Here is a 20,480-nt window from a genome sequence, read left to right as displayed (position 1 = left end):
ATTTTTGCTTGGCATTTCAAACTGGAAACACATTTTCCATCCCATTAAATCCAGATATTTTTATAAAGCATGTGTAAAGCAGCATGCTACACCATAACAATGCTGATGGTCATATTGTACAATATTAAAACACTATGTAAACATCAAAGTTTCATTTTGATTCAACAGGAATAGAATGTCTTCACCGTCTACATTTCTTTCACAACAGATCACTTTTACATGTCTTCACTCTCTTCTGCACACCTTTGTCTGTGTTTACACTGTTACAAACTACATCAACCATACCTCAAAGCAATCTATGTGAATGGGTTCACGTTCACCTGGCTCACAGCTACACCACCTGGAGCAGACGGCCACATCCACGCAGCTCAAAGGCAGTGATAAGACAGTCAATACTTTCCTCTGTATAGGTTCAAAGTGCCCAGAGCATGTAAATGACTACATCAAAGCCTGCTGAAGTTGTATTTTTATAACACGACATCTAGGATTGACATTGCAGCCATGCCACGTACCTATTCTAAAGTGTACACTCTATTTTATTTATGGCACAAGCATTATCAGGATGGCAGAAAACTACCATACCAAGCCGACAAATTTGGCAAGGTCCATGTCCATACTGTCTCTGTGAACCAGGCCAACCTGCCGACTGTATTTTGCTTTACCTTCAAAAAAACCCAACACCCCCCCAGTCTGGTTCACCCCGGAAGGAGGACAGGAGGCAAGCCACTTTGTGTGCAAATTGAATGATCATCCAGTCTCTAGTGATATAACAAGCTGAACTGAGAGAGTAGATGCACTGTAAGAACTAAGCCAATGCAGACCTGGAAAGAGCTTGTTAGTTCCAGTTCCAACCTCAAGTCTCAGTAGTGGAGTAATTGCAGGTTAACTTTTAGAAAGTCATCAGCATTAATTCTACTAGCTGTCCTGAAACAGTGTCTCTCCAACTTCCAAGTCTACGTGCTAGTCTCCTTGCATGAGAATTCTAAGATTTAACAAGCATCCTGTGTAATGCAGTAATGTGGCATCAGAGGATTTATAGAAAAACTAAGACTAGGGAAGTTACCCATGAATGCTAGACATTTTGCTAAGTCTTATACCTCAATCTTTCACTGAAATATCAAAAACATATGCTAGCCCATCAGAGAGAAACCCAATTCTTATGCCAGTAATAGACTTGCACAGAAGTGGCACAGCAGCTGAAAGAATTCTTCCCCTAAAAGGACTTGTCTAGGTCACGTCATGGGATTATTTTACATCCAAATTAAAAAGCTTTGTATCACTACAGATAGGAATTAGAGTATCTGATGAAGACAGATGATCTAAAATTGTGATTCTGACAGTTCAGAATGCATTACAGGACTTTCCAGAAGATTAACTAGAATCCCACTTGCTTATATTTTTACAAGTTGCATTTACCAGCAGCTGAAAGTCTGAGTGAAGTGGTGTGCTCAGATGGTTACAGTTAAAAAAAAAAACCAAACCTTGAAATCTTCGAATAGGTTAAACCACAAAGAGTCCTTTTGCAAATTTTATACAAAGCCACATCAAATCAAGAGCATCTACCGCCTACCTTTGCTTTCAACATAAGGTCTTGAATTGTAAGACAATAATCTATTTTTTTTTTATACCTAAGCATACAGCAAGTGCCTCCCTCAGAATTAATCTTATAGCCCAGTAGTCTGATTTTTTTCAGATTTAGTTCAGCAATGAACCGCTGATCTCATGTGTAACAAAAGTACAAAGCTTGAAAAGACAGAAGCCAAATGCTGCCAAAAGTTCTTTCAGAACAAATTATTTACCTATTACACTAGATGTAGTTCCACCAGGACATCCTACTGTAGAAAGGCAAGGGCCATTATTTCCTGCACTTGAAACATAGATTACATTGTGTTTCCACACTGCTTCATTAATTACTTCACAAATTCTCCTGATGTAAGAGAAAAAAAAGTCATATAATCAAAAATATTGCTTTCTTCCCACAGGACAAAACTCCCATATTTAGTAGAATCTCTATGACCAGTCACAGAACAAGGAATATTATGCAGCCTGCTTCCCACACCTAAGAGAGGCTGTTCTAGTACAGAAGCTGACCACAAAAAGCATCTTCTGGTTTTCAAAAGGAGTAACAGTTATGCAGAAATGTTAGGTCTCCAAAAAACCCCACAGATTATGCAGTGTTCCAGCTACAAAGCCTCTTTATTATTCTAAAATAATCTTTGCATTGTAAATCAATAGCACTTTTGATAGGCTTACGTAACTTTCAAAGATAGTTAAAAATGTAAATGGCAACAGTTTAATGTATATGAGTCATTTGAGCCTAGACAATTCATTCTTAGTGACAGTGCGTTTTCACAAAGCTCAACAGATGTAATTCCACTTCCACAATACTGAAATACTTTATATTAAACACAGTAGTACTCACCCAGAATTTGGCCAATGTGTTGCCTCTCCATAGCTATAGTTGACAAGATCACATTTGTATTTTATTGCTTCTATCATCTGATAAAGTAAAAATAAAAGCCAAAACACATACCAGTCAAAGAATAAGTCACTTCAGGAATGGCAAAATACATCTGCTTAAACTGATCTGCTACAGATCTAAGAAAAAGGGATAAATTTCTTTTGACTCTACAAAAGAAAATAATTTACTTCAATCAGTTAAGTGGTATTTTCCCAGTGAACAGAATAAAAAACCCAAACCACTCCCTGAGCAGTCTTACTCTTGCCATGTTCCAAGCTATAAATTAAGACTTTACCCTAAGAGAAAACTGGAGACGTCATTAGTATTGTCTCAAATGTCTGTCCTCAATAATATAAAGTTTTCCTTTCCTGTGCAGTTTGGTTAAATTCCACAAAGTCACAAAAACATTCTTGTACATCTTCATGTTGCTATGGCAAGATATTATAAGGGTCCCCAAAATAATTTTCTATTTCCAGTTCCTTTTCTGCATAAAATTTTTCCCCATCAACTCACTATATGGAAAAGCTCTTGGGCCTTTCATCATTGAAAAGGAATGATGCTTTTCCTCACTATTAAGAAACAAAGATAAAACAAATTCAGCCACGTGGGTAGAGACTAGTCTCTATTCTAGATCTGAGTTCTACAGTTATCTAAGTAACTATAAAAATACACTCACAACACAGAATAAGGAACTTTAAATAAGCATACAAGTAACTTAGCCCATGTGTCAAGCTAGCCAGACACTGCAACTCTACCAATCTGAAAAACCCTGTAAGTGCACTATGCAACAGAAGTCTTGTTTCGTATTAAAACATTAGTCTTAAGATAGGTTTTAAAATATATTCTGGTTGGTTTTAGGGTTTTATTTTGGTTGGGTTGTTTGTGTTTGTTTTGGTTTTTTTTGGGGGGGTGGGAGTTTGGTTGTTTTTTTTTTCTTTCTGGAAATATTCTAGAACCATAAAAACACAGCCTATAAGCACGTAGAGCAGAAAGTATTCCATAATATTCCACAAATAAGTCACACTGCTGATATTAATCATTAATTCAATAAAATACCCACAGCTCTTATTAGACCAGTGCCAGTTTCCATTGTACTTAATCTTGTATCACCAATCTTGATTGCAAGAATCTGAGCTCCAGGAGCCACACCATTTCGTTCTGGTTCTTCCGGAAAGTATCCAGCTGCAATACTAGCCACGTGTGTTCCATGTGCTCCTGAGCAAATGAAAAGTTGTATCACTGCTTGTTTAGTGAACTTCATTTATACCAATTTAATACACTACAGCTCAATTAATTTTCACTTATTGAGCTATAAGTATATAAATCCAGTTAGCAGCTGGTCACGAGCGGGGTTCCCCAGGGCTCAGTGTTGGGGCCAGTCTCGTTTAATAACTTTATCAGTGAGCAAGATGAGAGGATCGAGTGCACCCTCTGTCAGTTTGCAGACGACACTGAGTTGAGTGTTTATCTGCTTAAGGGTTGGAAGGCTCTGCAGAGGGACCTGGACAGGCTGAATCAATAGGCTGAGGTCAGTTGTACAAGGTTCAACAAGGCCAAATGCCAGGTCCTGCACTTGGCTCACAACAACCCCATGCAATGCTACAGGCTTGGGAAGAGTGGCTGGAGAGATGCCCAGTGGAGAGGGTCTGGGGGTGCTGGTTGACAGCTGGCTGAATATGTCCTCAGGTGACCAAGAAGGCCAATGGCATCCTGGCTTGTGTCAGGAATAGTGTGGTCAGCAGGAGCAGGGAGGTAGGTGATCATACCCCTGTACTCGGCACTGGTGAGGCCACACCTCAAACACTGTGTTCAGTTTTGGGCCCCTCAGTACAAGAAGGACATTGAGGTGCTGGAGCGTTTCCAAAGAAGGACAACGAGGCTGGTGAAGGGTCTAGAGCACAAGTCTCATGGGGAGCATCTGAGGGAGCTGGGGTTGTTCAGCCTGGAGAAGAGGAGGCTGAGGGGAGACCTTATCGCTCTCTACAACTACCTGAAAGACGTTGCAGTGAGGTGGGTGTCACTCACTTATCCCAAGTAAAAAGCAACAGGACAAGAGCAAATGGCCTCAAGCTACCTCGAGGGGAGGTTTAGATTGGATATTAGGAAAATTTTTTTACTGTAAGAATGGTCAGGCATTGGAAGAGGCTGCCCAGAGAGGTGGTTGAGTCACCATCCCTGGAGGCATTTAAAAGAGGTGGCACTTGGGGACATGGTTTAGTGGTGAACTTGGCAGTGTTAGGTTGATAGTTGGACTCAATGATCTTAAGAGTCTTTTCCAACCTACATGATTCTGTGATTCTATAAAATGAGCCCACGGTTCAAATCACTTTACTAAATATCATATTATGCTACAAAAAAAAAAAAGCGCCAGTAAATAGCAGCAATCTGCAAAGTAAAACAGCTTTTTGAAGGAAGGAGGCAGCAGGCGGAGAGAAAGGAAGTATTAACTTAATTCCACTAACAGAAGTTACTTAAAAGGCTCAGCAATTCCTACTTAAAGTTATGAAATTTATACCTGAGATGACTCAGATGGTGGGGATTAAGAAAAGAATTAGCAATAAAACTACACAGGATTATAAAAAGGAATCCCTCAAACAAACTACCATTGATTTAGCAAACAGAACTGCTTCTGTAGTTCTACTGAGATGGGATAGTTTCATGAGAAATTAAGAGCAATTTTCAAATTGAATAAATCCATACCACCTTAACCACTCAAGATGCTTCCAAAACAAAACATGATGATATAAAGAATACACAGATACAGGTTCAGAGTGGTTGGTGCTACAGCTATAGCGACACGTGCCAACACAAGAAAGTTTGGATAAACCAAAATAAAGATTAATACCCCTTTTGCTCATGGATGTCTTATTTAAGATTCTTAAATTATACAAGCACAAAGGACAGCAACTAAAAATCAGTCTATATCACCCTATATTTAAGAAACAAAACAAAAAAGGTACTTTGAAAGAACATTCTATTTTAGGCTTTAAAATGCAGGAATATCTTAAAGAGTACCTAAGTATACACATTCTATATATACATGTGTATGAACACAAAGTTGACAATATTTCAGACAAAAATGCAGGCAAGTTTGATAATGAGCTGTCATTATAGGTTTAGTTCAGGAAATCTGAATACTGATCTTGATTGCCATAGTAATGAACACTGTATTAAGACAGCTGCCTTGAGCCATCCCAAGTATCAGAATCAGGATGCAATACAAATTGCTCCTTCTCATGATACCTACTCACAAACAAAATTTTCTTAAGATTACTTCCATTTACCTCCACTTGTCACAATGGAAAGAAGGTTTCCATCATCATATATATTCACGGAATAATTCAACATCTCAGATGTTCCAAAAGACCCATATTCCTGAGCCTCTTTGTAGGTTCTCAACACTGTACAGCTAGTTAAGTCACCACTCTCACTTGTATCTACGCAGGCTCTGTTGACAAAACAAAAACAAAACAAGGCAGTTTTCCAGCTTTTGTAAACTTTCAGTTATCTCCCTCCCCACCTCAGCAAAGAGTACCTCAAAGACTTCAAGAAGTCTGGCTCTGTGTTTATGTATTTTACTTCTTTAACTCAATATTTTTAAACCTGGTTGCTTACACTTCGATTCAGAAACTACAGAGATCTCCAAATAAAGCGATGTTCAAATGCTAACAAATTCAAATAAATCTGTCTTTGAAAAACAAGCATATGGAAATTCAGGCAATTTCTTCAAGGAAGAAATTTTACTAAAGCTGTCAGTGCTGGTACACAAACATTTGAAGTCTTACCCATTCTTTTCCATGTTGTACTTTATCAGAAGGGGAAAAGGGTTTTTGCTCAGGAGGTAGCAGGGCTGATTGATAGAGCTTTAAACTAGATTGGAAGGGGGAAAGGGATAATACCAGGCTAGTCAGTGACAAGCAATCGGATGGCATGCCAAAGACCGAGGAGCTGCATGCTAGTGAGATTCTTCAGAGTGCTCCATGCGGACATGGGCACAATGAGCTGCACCTGAAGTGTTTCTACACAAATGCGCACAGCATAAGGAACAACCAAGAGGAGCTGGAAGCCTTGGCCCAGTCCCAGAGATATGACCTCACTGGCATAAGTGAAATCTGATGGGACAAGTCCTGTGACTGCTGTGCCACGATGGTTACAGGCTCTTCAAGAAGGGTAGGCAGGCCAGGAGAGGCACAGGGGTGGTATTGTATGTAGTGGAGGAGCTGGAATGCACGGAGCTTGCAGATGGTGGCAGCACAGTTGAGAGCCTCTGGTAAGGATTAAGGGATAGACAAATAAAGTAGATGTTGTTGTGTGAGTCTACTGTAGGCCAGCCACCCAGCCAGGAGGATGACACTGGTGAATTATTCTTTAAGGAACTACAGGTTGCCTCTAAGTTAGCTGTCCTTGTCCTTATGGAGGACTTCAACTTGCCAGACATCAACTGGAAATATCACACAGCTAGTACAAACAGGTCCAGAAGATTCCTACACCATCTGGATGACAACTTCTTGGAACAGGTACTAAGGGAACCGACCAGGAAAGGTGACTTAACAGACAGAGAGGGTCTCATGGATGAAGTGGCAATTGGTAGCTGCCTTGGCCACAGTGACCATGAAGCTGGCAGTTTTTCTCCTGTTACCATGGATTATAAACTTGACTGCAAAAACCTCAACTCTGGACATAAGGATAGCAGACTTCAGGCTGCTCAGGGAAATGCTTAGTAAGGTCCCCTGGGGAAAACCTTTTCAAGGTGCTGGGGTCCATCAGTGCTGGTTGCTTTTTAAGTACCACCTCCTAAGAACACAGGAACAGGCAATTCCAAAATGTAGGAAGTCAAGCACACGTGGCAGAAGGCTGCTTGGCTGAGCAGGGACGTTCTTCCAGAAATAAGGTACAAAAACAAAGTATATGGCCAGTGGAAGAAAGGAGGACTACAGGGATCCTGTTTGCCACTGCATGGAGGAAATACGTGTGGCCAAAGATCAGTTAAGAGTTGAAGCTGGCCAGTACTGTGAGGGATAATAAAAAGGGCACTTTAAAATATGTTAAAGGAAAAAGGCAGGCCAGAAATAACATTGACCCATTACTGGATGCGCATGGTTACCTCACAAATAGGGACATAGATGAGGCTAAGATGTTTAATGCTTTCTTCACCTCATTCTTCAACACCAAAGATGGGCTCTGGGACCCCCAGAAACTTGGGCTAGGGAACCTCAGGCCTGTGGAAATGATAAATTTCCAACAAACCCTGAATTTGTGCAGGGCTTCCTGCTCCAGCTGGATCCCTGTAAGTCGATGGGGCCTGATGGGATTCATCCAAGGGTACTTAAAGACCTGGCTGATGTCATAGCGAGACCTCTCTCAGTGATTTTTCAATGCTTTTGGGAATCTGGAGAGTTGACTGGAAGCTGGCAAACGCTGTCCCAGTCTTCAAGAAGGGCAACAGGAATGACCCCAGTAACTATAGGCCCATCAGTCTCACTTCTGTGCCTGGTAAAATTATGGAGAAGATTATTCTGAGAGTTACTGAAAAACACCTGAAAGACAACACAGTCACTGGTCCGAGCCAGCATGGGTTCACGAGGGGAAAGACCCGCCTAACAAATTTGTTTTCCCTCTATGACAAGATTACCCACCTAGTTGACCAAGGAAAGACGGTTGATGTAATTTTTTTGGATGTCAGTAAAGCTTTCGATACTGTCTCTCACAGTATCCTCCTGGACAAAATGTCCAGCCTAGAGCTGGATAAACACGTAATGCAATGGGTGAGCAGTTGGCTGATGGGTTGGGCTCAAAGGGTTATAGTAAATGGGGTTACATTGGGCTGGGGGCCAGTCACTAGGAGGGTTCCACAGGGATCCATCTTGGGGCCAGTGGTCTTTAATGTCTTCATAAATGACTGGGATGCAGGACTTGAAAGAATAGTGATTAAGTTTGCTGATGACACAAAACTGGGAGGAGCTGCTGACACTCTTGAGGGCAGAGAGGCCCTGCAGAGAGACCTGGACAGGCTGGAGAGCTGGGCAGTCACCAACCGTATGAAGTTTAACAAGGGCAAGTGCTGGGTTTTGCACCTGGGGCACGACAACCCTGGATGTACATACAGACTGGGGAACAAGAGGCTGGAGAGCAGCTCTGCAGAGAGGGACCTGGGGGTTCTGGTCAATGGCAAGTTGAACTCTATGATCCTCGTGAGTCCTTCTAACTCAGGACATTCTATGATTCTATGATAAGAGAAGTGCTATATTACATCCTGAAGTTTGTGCGGAGATTTCCATTGGTTTTGGTTTTTTCTTTTCCACTCCCCATTACTAACGGATACTCAAAGCAATTTTACTCTGCCTCTGAGGAAAATCCCACAAGCTTACACTTTTTATCATGCTGTCTTTAGGAAGTCTTCATTCTTCCCCATCTCTGTTAGGGATCAGAACATTGTCATGAAACTCAACTCAATACAGCAGGATTATTTTAAAGCAAATAGTATTTAAGACCTCTAAAAAGTGGGTAGATTTATAAGTTACACAGTCTTCAATGCAAGCTCTTTAATGTGTAGAACAAGACATTTTAGACAAGTTTAGGCATTTACCTCCAGGTCTCACCATCATTCCATACTAGACAGTCATATACTGGGCCAGGATCACTATATTTTTTCTCAAAAGAATTCAACAGTTCCACTTGATTTTGAAGTTCTTCCTTTATTAGCTTATTTACCTAATAAAGCAACAAAAACACAGGTTATTTCTAAAATTATTACAAGATAGGTAATCCTATATTCCTTTCTGATGCTATATATTTGTTCTGTTACTTCATCAAGAATATAAGACTATCCTAGGAGTTGCAAACATCTAGAAGTTCAGTGGTCTTCAACAGTGCACTATTTATTTTTGGCCCATTTTGTGTAACCATTTCCAGTTTCTGTAACTAACATTTAAAGCCCTCATTTTTTTTTTTTACAGATTGCTAAACGATACAGAAGTGATCTGAGGCATTTCTGGTACTTCACTGAAATAGTACCTAGTTTACAAAGGAAAGGATATGTTTAGAAGATTCCAACTCTGAACATAGCAAGACCAACAGCCTCAAAAAAGAACATATTAAATTAAAAATAAAACTCACTAAAAATATGCTTCATATTTGACAAGTTTAGAAAGTTAACAACACTAAGCAAATCAAACCACAATTCATATGCAGACTTATTAAATTAATCACTAGATACACAGGAAAGGCTTCTGCCAAAATGATCACAAGTATCTCTCCTTCACTCATCTAATAAAATACTTTAATCCTCTCAACCAGTAACAAATTGTTGCAAACAGCAAGTTTACAACTTTAGACTTGTACAAACCTGGGAGGAAGAGTTATGAGCAGCATCAAATTCTTCTTGTTTCCTACAGGCTTCTGCAAGAGCCAGTCTGTGAACAGGATCCCAGAGCTTTTCTTTGCGTTCTTTCTGTAAAATAAAACCAGGTTCCTCAATATGTTGACAAATGCATACGTCAAAGTATGAAGACTACAAAAATAATTTGAAATTTCTGATTTAAGACACAATGGCTAAAAATTTCAATACAATACTATAAATGAACATCAATTGCTACACAGGAAAAAAAGAAATGATTGTCAGTAATTTCTAGACTTTTTGCCTCAATGGACCACTGTGAGGAGGACTACTGAGTAACCTCCTGTTGTTCTGAAAAATCACAGAAGAAATGGATCATATCAAAACTAAACAAAAAATCAGTGGCAGCACAGCTCTCAAATGCTGGCTAGCAGACTATGTGTGTTAGCAAATCACATCGTCTAGTTTCCTAGAAAAACCTAAGAATCAGAACAGTGAAATATAACTACACAAGAAGCAAAATGTAATTCCTTACCTGAATCCTCTCCTTAAGAGCTTTAGGATAGATATCATAGCCATTTTTTATGCCAATGTGATATTTGCCTGAAGGATTTACCCAGTTCGCTGGAATCTACAGAAAAGTATATTCAGAAATACGTTAACTAATGGTGTTTAAAAAAAAAAATCAACTCTGTGTAAGAGAGCTCAGCAGAATGGATATGCAAATATCTCCAGTTTAATTCCCTGCCTCCATGACAGTAACTACTGCACTAAGTTTCAACAACATGACACGGCAATTTCAATCCAATTCTAAAGGAATCAGTATCAATTTACTTGACACTGCCATTGAACGTCTTGTATCAGTTGCCTTAATACTCTACTTTTAAAACATACAGCCCCACTACTGACTTTATTGGGCAGAGGTCTGGGGGGAATAATAGCACTAGAAATGCAGAGAAGCACCCTAGCATGAAAGGGTATTATGGTTAGAGGTCATGACAAATATCTGAATGTCTAACTTCATATCTTGCTGCAGTTTAGACGCTCAGTATATCAGATCCACTCAGTATTCCTAGTAACAACAGCAAGAGAGCGCAACAGATTCACCCTTACAATCATATTCCGTGCAAAATTCAGAAGAAATCTGATAGCACGAAGAGATCCAAATATTTGATGCCTCCATATCACATCATCAATCTAAACAGCCAATCAAGAACATGACGGCATCAGCCATTCTGTGTAGCCTAGACTTCTAGATTTCATCATATCCGTTTTGAAAACCCTATACCATTTCTCTTCTATTCACAGTGAGAATACAGTGAGCCTCCAACTTAGTCCTCACAGATTTTTCAGTCTCCAGAACTATTTATGACAAGATTAACACGATTCCTCTTATAGGTTATACAAATGTGGAAAATATTAGCACTTTTAAAGACAGAACCGTGAATGATATTCTTAAAGCATGTTAGCATGTTTTCTTCAGCCAACTTCCAAAACTATATCAGATACTCATTTGAACAAAGAGTAATTAAATTATTATCAAGCCCCCAGCAAAACTCTGTATACCCCTCTATTCAGCTATAGAGAATATTCAATATAAAGGCATATGAAAAGCAAAAGAAAGGACAAGCAATCCTATGAAGATTAGTTTTGGATAATATCTGGCTAAAAGGAAGTGAGCTCTGCAGAAACCAAAACAGGTGCTAAATTTGTTGTTAAACAAGAAATAAAGAGAAAGATCCCCAGTGGTGCCTCTGTATCAGCAAATTCTCACCTTTAAAGTTCTTCCAGAAAGACCAGTAATTTCCCCATCTTTAGGTTCTGCAATGGTACACGTTGTTACATCACCACTGCCTGTTGTATCAATTATATCAATTATCTTGGGTTTCCCATCAGTTGTAATCTGAAAATACACAAGCACAGAAAATTTGAAAATGTAGTTGATTACCCTTTAGCACACAAGTCAGTGAATTGCAAATAAAAAGATAAACTTCTTAAGCGCTCAACCTTTAACTCAACGACATAAAACCAACTTGAATTTAGTTAAATTTTCAAGGAACTAAGAGGATTGTGCCCACCCTTTTGCTTTATACAAATTCACTAGGTCATTTCTAAAAAGGATTTAGAAGAGAAACAAGGAGAAACATTGTATCAATAAAGCACAGACACCTCAATTTAAAACCAGGCCTAAATTTGCAAAGCCATTTGTAAAAACTACTATTTGTGTTCAGTGATTTGCTGCATTGCTTCTATCCTACCATTCTGCCAAAATTTTACAGTAATGAGTGCACAACTAACAAAATGAAAGGTGCTGAAGTACATACACTCACAAGCTTGAGCTTCTTAACAGAGCTTAAACCTAACAGGAACACAAGCTCTTATTTTTCCTGTTTCAAGGATTCTGCTTCATGTTTTAATCAATCTGAAGTATTAGTAACTATAGCTATATACATCTAATACTGTATAAGGAGTATTTTTACTAGGCTGAGGAGAAAGAGTGCTGACTAGCTAAGAAGAGTTTACGAGCATAAATTTAAAGCCTTCTCAAATTAAATGAAAACTAGCCCTGATGGACTTTACAGTAGTTGCAGATAATAAACAACATCAAAGAAAACCACTAAAGTTCTTTTCACCTAGAGGAACCTTCTACACAATCACCAAGAGTATGATTAAGATTTTTTTTTTAACATCCAGCAAAAATATTCAATGTAATTTTCTTGTAATAAAATGGTTCATCTAATAGTCATTGTATGAGTCTATTCAGCAAATGAACTATAGTCCACAGACAGTAAATTTGCTTGAAGGGCAATATGAATTCAGAGGGCTGGAGCACCTCTCCTGCCAAGATAGGACGAAAGAGTTGGGGTTGTTCAGCCTGGAGAAGAGAAGGCTGCGGGGAGACCTTACTGTGGCCTTTCAGTACTTAAAGAGGGACTATAGGAAAGATGGAGACAGACCTTTTAGCAGGGAAAAGGGGTAACGGTTTTAAACTAAAAGAGGGTAGATTCAGACTAGGTACAAGGAAGAAATTTTTTATCATGAGGGTGGTAAAACACTGTAAAAGGTTGCCCAGAGAGGTGGTAGATGCCTCTCTGGAAACATTCAAGGTTGGACAGGGCTCTGAGCAACCTGATCTAGTTGAAGACATCCCTGCTTACTGCAGGGGGGTCGGACTAGATGATCTCTAAAGGTCCCTTCCAACCCAAACCATTCCATGGTTCTATGAATTGGCCATATGCACCTATTTTTACAGTTCTACATTAAAGATTGTTTTTTAAAAAAAGAAAAAATGAGATCAATAATCTTCCCAACATCTCCTATACACTAACTACACTGAAAGTAAAAAAAGTTTCTTGTTCAGAAAGGCAGCAACATTTGCTATTTTCTACCATTTAAATATTTGGTATTGTTGCCTTTATTCTCTACTAATAATTTTGATGCTGGTCATAACATTTATGGAGGGTAGTTTTGCTCAAATCACACTCTGGAATTGTGAATTCAGCTGCTTAAGTCAACAACATGATCAAGCTGTTTCATAAAAGTCGCTCTGTTGCTGCCAAAAAGACAAGGGTCAAGCTTTTATCACACCTCAACAAATAAGGGCAAATACTTCTGAGGTCTCAAATTCTCACGGTTAAAAAAAACAAAACCAAAACCACAAACTAAACCAACAAAACAAAAAAAAAATCAACACAGCTCCAAAAAAACTCAACCAAAAAACCCCAAACAGAAAAATAACAATGCCCCCCCATAAATACAGATTTAAACAACAGAAGAAAAAAAAAAAAAAAAAGAACCAAGTCCCAAAATCCCAAACCCATAGCAACCATAAAATGGACATTCATTTCATCTCCCAGAAGGTAACAAACATTGCTTTTGAAGAGGCTTGCTAAGGAACAACTTCCATTACAGAAACCAACACTGTTACTCTGTTCATAGAAATTCATATTTGGTTAAGAAAATTGTTAAGGCGTGTTAACATGGTAAAACATCTACTAAACAAGTCTCACAGTAGTGAAAATTTACTTGAGAAGCACAATGTGTAGGCACTCAAACCACATAATTTTCTAGCCTTTGTAATTAATGCCTTCAAATGCCAGTCTCCACGCACAGAAGAGCTGTTCCAATAATAAAGCAACTGCAATTGAGATTATCAGAATCAGACATTTTTCAATATGCCTCTAATCAAAGGGAATTATTCAGTGATCAAAGCACAAGAAAATAAGACTGAAAATGTAATCAAAGGCGACTTGTTTGAAGTAGACAAGTTATACGGCAACAGGTGGCCAGAACACAGATTTATGCCGTAGTGAGCTTGGGTAGTTTTAAAAGTTGTTTCCTAGCCAGGAAGACAATGCGCAACTCCTACACTATACAACTTTTTGCCTCCTAGCTGAGTAGCAGGTCCATACAAGCACATGAGTTTGTACAATTAGAATCAACAAATCAGAGTCTTTCCATCAGACACAAGACACTCAGAGTTTTGGGTGAAAAGGTCCAAGGTTCAATTCCTAACGGCAGCGATCCAGACAGGCACACGGTCATTTAGTGCAAGTAACCGATACGGCTTCTGCTGACATGAACCATTGTTTGGCATACTGCCCACCAGTAGTAAATCTACAGTGAAACTCAGAGTTCAACTGCGTTTTCCTTTTCAAATCTTGTCATTCTGAGGACAAGAATAATTAAAAAAAAAATAATCACGTGAACTTGATCAATTCCCTTGTGTGAACAGAAAAATCCTGAAGTAATGAATTTATTACAGACAGAAGGCATGCTTAAGTACTTTTCACATTAAAATTCAAAAAAAGGAAGAACTTGTATACAATTAAAAATATTTTATAGTGTATTTATAAAAAAATTGCCAATCCTACCTTTAATATCATGGTTTGCTTACAGCCATTAGAAATAAATAAAATAGGCTACTAGTATATAACTACTTCTAAAATGATTTTGTTTATACATTTTAATTTGAAGTTTGAAAAACATGCTTTTATGTTAGCTCTGAATTTGTAAAACAAATAGATTATTTTTAATGTGCTCAATTTACTAATTTGTATGCATAATCCTGACAGCCGATCAGTATAATAGAAGCAGAGGAGCACCAGTATCTGTGAAAATCCAAAATTAAAAGGCAAACCCAGATGCATTTGAACATATTTTTGCCAGACCATACAGTGTTACTGATTCCAACTGACAGCTATTGCGGCAACAAGAGATGAACAGGTTCTTCAGCACTTCGATCTCAGGACAGCAGATCATCATCCCAAATAAAATAATTTCCAAGAATTATTTTTTTTTAAACTCAGTGCTGAAAAACAAGTCAAACCAAACTAGCTGCTACTGCTAAAAGGTTGTCTCATAAAAGTACAAGCTAATTTTAGTAAATAATAATTCCAACAGGTACTTCAAAAAATACGCAAACTTGCAATAAGCAGATGAACTGACTTATCTATGGTGAAACATAACAAGAAGTGACAACAGCAACAGGGAAGGGACAGGGTGAGGCTGAACAAAGACTAACATACACAACCACAATGCTCCATTAAATGTACCTTATCTGCCCACCTAAAATTTCAGTCACTGTGCCTTAACGAGGCATTATAAGCCATGATTTGGCAGACAGCAATAGGAAATAGATTCTACCAAGGCTGACAGGGGAAAAAGCTAGCATGAAAGAAGCAGACAAAGTGAACTTACAGCTGGCATCAACAGGTGGAATGTAAAGCAATGGAAGACAAGGTGAAAAATGTTCCCTAGAGGGCACTGACTACAAAAGACTCAGAAAGACTCAGAAAGAAAAAGAAAATAAGTACAAGTTAGATTAATATTTTGTGTGGCAAAGCAAGCCAACAAACAGAAAACTGAAATTGATGCAAGAGAGTTTAAGCCCAGTAACTATTTTCTCTATAGCAGCAAGCGTCCAGGGCAGAATATAAACATAACGGTACTTCCCTGTTATACTCTGTACCCAAATTTTTTTGTCCCTCAGCAAGTGATCCTTTGCCATACATTTATGGTATCAGTGTTTACAAACCAAAGTATAACATTAACAAGCAAAGAAACTTTACCCAGGTATGAGACATTAGGGAGCAGCAAAACATGAACTGTTTTGTTTTGACTAAAAACCCCCACTATATTCAAAACAGAGTAGCTCATTTTGGCCTGTAATCATTACTGACATTAACCTGAACTCAGAACTGTAATACCTATTAACCTTGCCACATATAATGCCTTCTCTTCCCTCTGAGCAACTGACTCAATTCTCATAGTTCTAACTCAATGCCAGGCCAAGAACTAACAATAAGTCTGACAGTAACAAAAAGCAGCAGCAGAGAAGACAGAAGCATTAAAAAAAAAAAAAAACCAACAAAAAAACAAAACATTGTCCCAAGGTTAGAAACTACTTGTCTCAGTAGAGCTACACTGTCTCAACTGTCTCTGCCCAGGACACACTCTTGTTCTGTGGACGCAAACTGTAAACTGCCCAATACTCCACAGAGGACATCCACTTACTGAAAAAAACACTTATAAAGCTATTCTACAGACTGCACGCTGCCTACGTCTCCTTTATAATTCCCTGTACCCTGTTCAATAAGTCTCCTGTTCTGTAGTTTAGCAACTAGCCCAAATCAGATGTATTAAGTGGGCAGCATGGAGGGAGCACACAGCTTCTTTATGTGTTTTCTAACATCCCTGCAAACCCACTCTCAGCCATTGCAAGATGAATTTCACACATGCCCCCCCCCCCAAGTTCTCTACAAATCTTTTTATCCTCCACAGAAAGAAAACAGGTTGAAGAAAATTAGTATGGTCAACACTGAGATCATGAGGGTTCATAAGTACCCCTTATGAGCCTTGGGTTACCCATCTCAGAATAAACCTTCCCTCTACTACCAATAAACTCATGCTTTTTTTTTCCTTTGGTTGACCACTCCTCATTTATAACCTCTAGAGATTTAGGTTTTTTTGCTTTCATATGTGAAACTTCAGAACTTTTCACATCCCATTTATATTCACACCTTCCTAGTTGTCTTTTACTACTTCCTGGTCTGCCCATGGTATTATCTTGCTTGCTTTCTAGCTAGCTTTCTTTAAACTTCCTAATTACTATTCCACTTACCCACAATTTTTTGCCAAAAGCACCAGTTTCGTTCCAGCTTAAGTCAATCGAAGTTACAGCTGTCCAGTCCCTCCTTCCACCCTACCTGTCCTTGCCACTCATCCTTTCACTTACCTGAACCCCATACAGAGTCATTTCAGATCACTGAACTAAAGATCTGCCATGGTTAGGTCCCTGAGCTAGGTCACTTAAGGAGTAAAATATGTGCCTGTCCCAAGGAAAGGGCAGAAACCGAACCAGGCACTCCCTCGTTAAAAAAAGTAAAGGATGCAGTATCCAGGCAAGTTGCATACAACTCTCTCTGAATCATTTCTCACAGCTTCCTTTGCCACATCTCAGAGTAAACATGTTGACAAGAAATTTGAAGCAGTAGTGACATAAAAGACCACGTACAAACTTACACAATAAAGAAACGTTAAGAGACAAGAGTTGAAAGAAATAAGGAAATACTGTGAAATGCCAAGATTAAAACCACATACACAGAAATTTACAAATCTGAGACGGAGATCATAATGGCAATCACTGTGCAATACCAGCGACAATGCTAGCAGATCCAGATCTGATACAGAACTGGTATTGTAATACAATGCACACACGCACAAAAAAAACCACACTGAGAGATATGCAAATTTTCCCAGAAGTACGCTTTCCACGTAAAAGATCTAAGCGGCTGTTTATAGCCTCTAGCTACCTGCTGCTGAACTAACGCTAAGGTTTAACCAAAACACAAAGTATTCTTTCATAATGAGTTCTACGTGAAGGAAGCCAGCCAAAGAGATTTAAGTACCACAAATCGCCCGTGAAGGGCTTAAGGGAGGGACCCTTACACACACGCCGAGGTGACGGGCGGGGAGCCGCTGCCTACGGGACCCCTCCGCCCTGCCGCGCCAGAGCCCAGGCTCACGCCAGGGGACGCTCGGCGGGAGCTGTGCGCTCACAAACAGCGACAAGTCCCCGGGACAGCCCCTCAGGGGCCTCCCCTGCTCCCGCCGAGCCTTCGGGCCACCCCCAGCCGAGCGCCCCCGGCCCCGCACTCGGCCCCGTTTCCCCGGGAAAGCGGCCGCTGCCCGCCACGGGAAGGGTCCGGCAGGGCCCTGGCGCTCCCCCCGGCGCCACTCCCCCGTCCATCCACCGTGACTCAGGGCGGCCGCCGAGGCTTGGCTATTCCCCACCGCCCGCTACCTGCATGCCCGGCGCCCCTGGGTCCACGCCGGTGTCCAGCACCGCCAGCAGCACCCCCCGCCCATCGAAGTCAGGGAAGCGGGCGAGGAAGGCAGCGGCGCCGGTCTCTTTCTTGGGCAGGAGGCCGTGGAAGGGGAAGGGCTCCTCCGCGGCGGCCGCCATGGCGGGAGGGAGAGGCGGGGGGGAACACGGGGCCGCGCGAGACCAGAGCGCGGCCGGCGGCGGCGGCGGTTGGGGGAAGGGGGAGGGCGGGCGAGGCCACGGGGAGGCGCATGCGCCGTGTCGCCTCACCAATCCGTGGGGAGGCGCACCCTCTCGCGGCCCGCGGCGCGAGAGCAGCGGGGCTAAACCGGCCAATACGGCCGGGCGGTGGGTGGGGCGCTCGCGCTGGAGCGCGGCGGGGCCTGTGGTGGAGGCAGAGTAAGCGGCGTTCTCCACGCGCTGTGAGCCGGTGCGCGCGCTGACGGGTCTGAGGGGTGCCTGGGGCAGCAGCGCGTGCCGCGCGGGGCGGGGCCGCAGGTGGCCACGTACCGCGGGGGGGAGGAAGTCGCCTCCCGCAGCCGCCGGCCTGGGGCACCTTGGGGCCCTGCTTCCTGCATCCCCCGGGCGGGATGGCCGCAGCCTGCTCGTGGGGCTGGTCCCGCCTCGGGGCCGCTGCCCGGCCGCGGCGGTGGCGGGTGCCCCCCCACCCCCACCCCGCCTCGTGCACTGCTCCTCAGCCGTGAGGGGACACGCCGCTGCTGCAGCGCGGGAACGCGCGAAATCCTCTGAAGGGGAAACGGAACCGATGTGCAAGCGTTTACGTCCAATTTTTATTTTTTTTTTAATTTTTCATTTTGCTGATTCATCGTCTGGGGTAAAAACACGTTACGTGATTGCAGCGCCTGCAGGAACGCTGCATCCCCGTTGCTGTGGGTCGAGGCGGCTTTTGTAACGTGTTGCACGGCAGTTTGATGCCTGGGCAACTGAGCACGGCAAGAACTGAACACAGTTCTTCTTTCAGCAAAGAGAATAACTATAAAGACGACCTAAAGGCTGCGGCGAGCTCCAAATAAAATTTTTGGTGAAGTAGTTAAGGGAAAATCTCAAGTCTGAAGAGGGGTTTTAAATTTAGTTTCTAGCCTTCGCAGTCACATATCAACTTGCAAAGAAAGGTGAACTGTCGAGTATCTGAAACCAAATACACAGAGGACTTCTGTTAAAAAGATGTCTTGTTTGTAGTGTCTGATGTATGCCTTTTTTTAGCCATTTTAACTAGCAGTAAGGGTACAAACTGGTTACTTGGGTATCACTTCGATTTCCTCAGGCAAGTTTCTGTTCAGAGGGTTGCCTTGGGGGAAAAACATTATTTTTTTCTGGATACGTTAACAAATTTGCTGTAAAGCACAGGGGATTTTGGCATTTGAGAATTTTTGTGTAATTTTTTTTGCTTCATGGGTCTGATGAGATTGTTATTGAATGTTTGTCACACATTAATATTCATTGAACTAAAGCTGGCATTTGTTCTTAGCAGAAATGGGGGGAGCTTTGCTAGCAAATAGTGACGTTAAGCATTTTCCCTGTGTTGTGGGCCACCATCAGCAATGTATTCCAGCTCATCGGTGGCTTTAGAGATCAATGGAGTTTTTTATGCAAGTAAAGTACTAAAATAAACCTGAAAAGCACTGCCTTAAAAACACATATTATAAAAAAAAGTCAACGCGGTACCATATGTACTTACCGTGTAACTCAATCTGCTTCCCTTTTTGCTTTCAATCATAAATCAAAATTTTACATTTTGATGTCTAGATACCATGTGCTTGACTTTCTTAGAACACTGCTGGTGTCTGACAGCGATATTCAGGTTTTTTGGAATTACATAAAACCTTGGCTGAGCTTACTTCAGGGAGAGAATTATTCTGACAAGGTGGTTATTCACTTGTTTAATAATCTAATTCAATGCCCGTTTGAGCTGAGTTTTCCTTCTGTGTCTCATTGCAAGTGCATCTCCGTGGAAGATGCATGTATTTCTGGCAGCACGTTCAGATTAACAGAAGTCTAATATATCCTATTCTGAGTATATTTTGAGACATTAAACTACATCAGATTCTCAAAATATTTCATATCCCATGCAATAAACAAGCTCTATGTTACAATTTGGAAACATGTATTACTAAACATGAAAATTTCTGCTCTGTTCTGTTGCCTTGGTCTTAGGAGTTATACCACAGACAACTCGTCTAATTAGCAGGTACAGTAATTGTACAGATATGTGCAACCCAATGATGTGCACTGCCAAGTAGCAGGGCAGGTTCTGCAGGAAAAATCAGGATTTCAGGAAGGTGTGCCCAAACGTCTTTTAACAGACTTTAAAGCAATACAGTGAGAGAAGAAAGAAC

The 20,480-nt window shown here is 41.0% G+C and overlaps 1 protein-coding gene across 3 annotated transcripts in view; it reads right to left on the bottom strand.

Moving 5' to 3' along the window:
- TPP2 (tripeptidyl peptidase 2) overlaps positions 1-18,334 on the bottom strand; it is a 58,892-nt gene extending 40,558 nt beyond the window's left edge. The window contains exons 1-9 of one of the 3 annotated variants that reach the window (XR_012660195.1): positions 18,103-18,333; positions 11,572-11,700; positions 10,333-10,428; positions 9,807-9,911; positions 9,048-9,172; positions 5,746-5,909; positions 3,522-3,676; positions 2,423-2,499; positions 1,800-1,927 (exon numbers count right to left, since the gene is read on the bottom strand). Coding sequence is in view for 2 of the 3 variants with exons in the window: in XM_075090243.1 (XP_074946344.1) it covers positions 1,800-1,927; positions 2,423-2,499; positions 3,522-3,676; positions 5,746-5,909; positions 9,048-9,172; positions 9,807-9,911; positions 10,333-10,428; positions 11,572-11,700; positions 18,103-18,264 (1,141 nt within the window). In the remaining variant the exon portion in view is untranslated. Of the gene's footprint in view, positions 1-1,799; positions 1,928-2,422; positions 2,500-3,521; positions 3,677-5,745; positions 5,910-9,047; positions 9,173-9,806; positions 9,912-10,332; positions 10,429-11,571; positions 11,701-18,102 lie in introns of all 3 variants that reach the window. The other 2 variants (XM_075090243.1, XM_075090234.1) reach the window with 2 other exon arrangements.
- Positions 18,335-20,480: the final 2,146 nt, after the last annotated feature.

The sequence above is a fragment of the Phalacrocorax aristotelis genome, chromosome 1 (genome assembly GCF_949628215.1).
Source record: "Phalacrocorax aristotelis chromosome 1, bGulAri2.1, whole genome shotgun sequence".
NCBI lineage: Eukaryota > Metazoa > Chordata > Aves > Suliformes > Phalacrocoracidae > Phalacrocorax > Phalacrocorax aristotelis.
The sequence above is the reverse complement of the archived record's forward strand: the minus strand, read 5'-3'. Positions and strand labels throughout refer to the sequence as shown.